Source organism: Phocoena phocoena, chromosome 7 (genome assembly GCF_963924675.1).
Source record: "Phocoena phocoena chromosome 7, mPhoPho1.1, whole genome shotgun sequence".
Taxonomy (NCBI): Eukaryota; Metazoa; Chordata; class Mammalia; order Artiodactyla; family Phocoenidae; genus Phocoena; species Phocoena phocoena.
The window spans coordinates 109,445,242-109,449,716 of NC_089225.1; the positions used below are offsets into that span (position 1 = coordinate 109,445,242).

Genomic DNA, 4,475 nt, shown 5'->3' on the forward strand with positions numbered 1-4,475 from the left:
ATCATATATTTGAAGTGATTAACAATCACGACCTTTTTTAATAACTGAGAGGCTTGGCGCTGGATGGGCATTAAGGCCATTTTCCTCAAGGATTTGTGAGCACCCCTGACAGGTATCATAAGGGGGACAGGCACACAGATTCCTGCATCCGAGCCTCTAAATCTTCCATGCAGGGAAGGGCTAGACACTTAAACCAAAGAGGCAGAGATGATTCATCCAGCCCTGGACCCCATTAGACAGCAGAGACCATCTTGCGATCCATCCCTCCACTCAGGCCTAGAGACAAAGAGAGGCAACTTGAAAAACCATCCACAGACAATTTCCCCAAACGTTTGATTGTATAAATAATTTATTTCTGTTCACAGGATCATATATGCATATAAAAGGGAACGGGAACCCAAAGAGGAAGATGATCAGGACAGAGAATTACAGCAGTAGAAACGGAAACAAACCAGGAGACATAGTCCCAACACCATGACAGAGATTTTGTGAAGAGAATCGTTTGGAAACAAAACTGGCCTCCCTGTGTCTATGAGAAAACATTTCAAAAGCTCGTGTGGGGAGGCCAACTTCCTCTATATGTGGAGCCCATTCATTCTCCCAAGAGCAGGAGGCATAAATCAGCGGCTGTGCTGGAGGGGACTCTCCGGGTGACCGCTCCAAGGTGATTTAGCCTGTGTTTCCTCCATTTGGTCAGAGACGAAATGGGCTATTATTTGGGCAAACACTACAGAAGTCAACTGAGACTCAACTCTCGGTTGCTACACCACAGAGCTCTACTGCACGATTACTAACAGTTGACTGCATCCTTAAGTACTGATAATGCAAAAAACAAAGTCATTTCGCATCATTGGTAAAGCATGAGAGGATCTGAACAGTGATCTTGAACCAAAGTATCGTCAGCGCGAGAAGGTTACAGTATTTGGCATCTGCGATGTCACAAAATAAATATATTATTCTCTCAATAGTGTGGAACTACCAAAATGTCAAAGTGCTTGAGAAATCGTTGCGTGTGAAGAAAATAAAGAAAGATGGATTTTTTTTTTTAATAATTCTATACAGAGTCTTCAGATGATGGGACCAGCCCATTTAGAAATCAGTGACTATGCTGTCGATATGTAAACTGAAATCTTGCAGGCTTTTCAACACTGCTCAGCTATATTTTCTCTATTGAGTTTCTACAAAAAGACCAGCATTGGAGGGGTACCAAATACACGGACAAAAGAGAAAAGGAAGAGGGCCTGCTAGGTTTCTTCTTTTAAAATATTTCACGGGAGGATTGGGTTTCAAGCAGGAAGCCGGGGCTTCTACCTCTGGTTCTTAAATTAACTTTCTGAGTGCAGTGGAAAATAGGCATGGATTTATAACTTGAATACCTCACATGCTCACATACATGATCATACTCAATTTCTAAAGGGCTCCTTCGCAAAGAAATTTATCATAGTGGGGGGAAAAAGACATAATTCCACCTGTAAACACGGATTCAAAGAGGAAATCAAAATCACACAGGAAGCGTTAAGTTTCCTGTTTGATACTGTGTTTCAGGGTAAATGACAGCTTCTGCAAACCAAGACTCGGTCCTGATTATAAAGGATTTTTTAAATTACATTATTAAAAATAGGTATTTCTTCTTCTTTCACTTTATCTGTTTCCAAAGCCTCTTTCAAGTAAACGTGAGGAGCCTGAGGACAGGTGACCATTACGTCACAGGCTTTCCTTTATCTCAAGCACTCACTGTGTCTGCGTTTGCTCTGCAACCAGTTTCCACAAGAAGGAATTAGGAAGGCCCTCCTTGTGCTTTTCCCTCGCCTTTAAATCCATGCCATGAGGTCGGCCTTTGCAACAAGGTGGGCTTTTATTTGTTGGTGCATGACATCAAATACTCTAGCGAGACGTTTGTAATGAAAATACTGAAACCAGATAGGCCACAATGAACCAATTAGAAATCTGAACATGTCACCACTTGCAGTGTAAAGGGATCTAAAAGGGCAAAGTCTTTTTTTCCTAAACTGAGTTATTTCTAAGGTGGGTATTCATTCGTAGCAGATTTAAAAAAAAACAAAAACATGTCTGAAAACCATAACCCATCATCAAGCGGTTAGGATTACAAGAGACATCCTTTGCCAAAACCCGCCTGTCGTTCAGCACACATCTGCAGCTGGTGTGCTCACACGAGCCAAACAGTAGGCTAAGAGAATTTAAGATTCCACACATATGGGTCTAGAAATGTATGCCGATTACACAGTGCAGAGGGAGGTCCCTCCATCCACACACACACCGCATCCAGCATTGATGTCAAGAGCCTTACCCTTTAAACACCTTTAACTATTCTGCAAACAGAAAATGCATCATTGGCCACCACCTCCAACAGGTTTTTGTTTTTGTTTTGTTTTTTTCTAATTTTTTTTTTTTATTGGTCTCTTTGTGTGATAATGACCTACACATGGACAGAGTCCAAACCATCTGGAAGATGTCTGATTCCAGGCTGAAAAGCAGTTCTCAACATAACTGGTCTTCTGAAGCTACCACAAAGCACCAGGAAAGGGGCATTCTTCGCGGGCATTCCCCAGAGGAGGCCAGCGAAGCGCCCCGTGCCTTCCGGCTGCCCTACTGTTCCAGGCAGTCCTCTGATGGCCCAAACCAGCACCTCGTTTGGGCCCAGGGCAGGACAGATGAATCTTCACAGGGGCCTGCCCTGTGACATAAAATTGTCCAGCTTTCACAGCTCAAGGAGAGGCTGTCCCCCCCAGCACCTCCCACTGCCACCATGCCCCCAGACGGGCACTCCCGGGGTTCTGGGAACCGCATATCTCAGGAAATTCACAGGTGCGATCCCCAGTGAGGGCAGGGAAGCCTGAACTTCTGGCCCTGATGGAGTAGGAAGAAAGCGCTTTTGTCTCTGACATCTGAGCCTTCCAACCTGGGCCAGGAGGGCATACGGCGGCGGGACCTGCACGTCCCCTCCCCAGTGGGGCCCCCAACCCTTCAGCAGCTCTGGCGTTCAGACAAAAGGTCCCCTGAGCGAGGGGTGACGGCAGGTCGAGCTCAGGTTGGCAAGTCTGCCTACATACCCAGGTCGAGTCACTAGTCCTGCATTCCGCTTTAAAAATTCGAAGCGTCGCTTTGGTTCGCTGTCTTTGTTCGCGGGCGCGGGTTCTCGATCGGCCATCCAGCCTTTCATTCATTCATTCTTGACTCGCTCGCTCGTCCCCCACCGGCTCGGAACGCTGCCGCGCGCATTACCGCTTCTTCTTCTGCTTGAGGGACTTCCTGCGTTTCAGGATCATCTCATAGAGCTTGTCCATGCCCTCGGTGAGGCCCTCGCCGATGATGGCGCACGCCGGCTGGACGTGGTAGGTGGTGGCCGGGATGAGCTCGTGCAGCGCCAGCTGCTTCTCGATCTCGGCCACGGGAAGCGACTTGGGCAGGTCCTGCTTGTTGGCGATGACGAGCAGCGGCGTGCCCTGGTTCTCGGCGAACTTGGTCACCTTGTGCAGCTCCGTCTTGGCCTCCTCCAGCCGGTCCACGTCCACCGAGTCCACCACGTAGATGATGCCGTCCGTGCAGCGGCTGTAGGACTTCCACAGCGGCCGCAGCTTCTCCTGGCCGCCCACGTCCCAGAAGTGGCAGCTGATGCCCTTGGCCGTGCCGTTGCTCAGCTTGATCTTCTCCGTGTTGAAGCCGATGGTGGGCACCGTGTTCACGAACTCGTTGAACTTGAGCCGGTAGAGCACCGTGGTCTTGCCGGCCGAGTCCAAACCCAGCATGACGATGTGCAGGGACTGGAAGGCCGAGATGTTGGAAGAGATGTTGCCCATGGCTCCTCGCTGCGGCGCCGGCCACTGCGGCTGCGGCGGGAGGGCGCCGCCCCCCGAGCAGTTACGGGCCTGACGCGGCTGGGCGCACCTGGGCCCCGCCTGCCGCCCTCGGCCGCCGGCACCGGCCGAACCTCGGCGTCCCCGGGGCGCACGGCTCGGCGCGCTCAGACGCCGCGGCCCCCGCGCCCGCGCCCGCGCCGGCCAGGCATCGCTTCTCTCGGCGGGCTTTTGTCTCCCGTGAAGCCGCCTCCGCTGCCGCGGCGCGAGATGCTCGCGCCCGGCGCCCTCCCCCGGCCCCGGCTCGCTCTGCGCCTTTTCGGGCCGCGCCCCCGCGCTCCCGCCGCTGCCGGGCTCTCCGCGGCTGACGGCTTGGGGCTCCGGGTGCCAGGCCCTCGCCTCTGCCTGGGCGGTGCCGCCGCGGGGCTGCTCCCGCTCCCGGGGTGCGCCTCGGAGGCGCAGGCGGGGCGTGGGCTTCCCCGGCTGTTGCTGCCGCCGCGGCCGCCTCGCTGTCCCCGCCGTCCCCTCGCCGCCGCCGCCAGCCTGCAGCGGCGGGAGGGCGCCCGGCTCCGCCCCTCGCGGCCCCCGCCCCGCCCCCAATGGCCCCGCCCCCCCCCCGCGGCCCTGGGTGGGGCGTGGACCTCCCCTCGCGGCCGGCCG

General features: G+C 53.4%; 1 protein-coding gene across 1 annotated transcript; it reads right to left on the minus strand.

Moving 5' to 3' along the window:
• Positions 1-331: 331 nt before the first annotated feature.
• ARL4C (ADP ribosylation factor like GTPase 4C) lies at positions 332-4,105 on the minus strand. Its single transcript, XM_065880597.1, has one exon. It carries the CDS (start codon positions 3,816-3,818, stop codon positions 3,240-3,242), a length of 579 nt encoding a protein of 192 aa, XP_065736669.1. The 5' UTR covers positions 3,819-4,105; the 3' UTR covers positions 332-3,239.
• Positions 4,106-4,475: the final 370 nt, after the last annotated feature.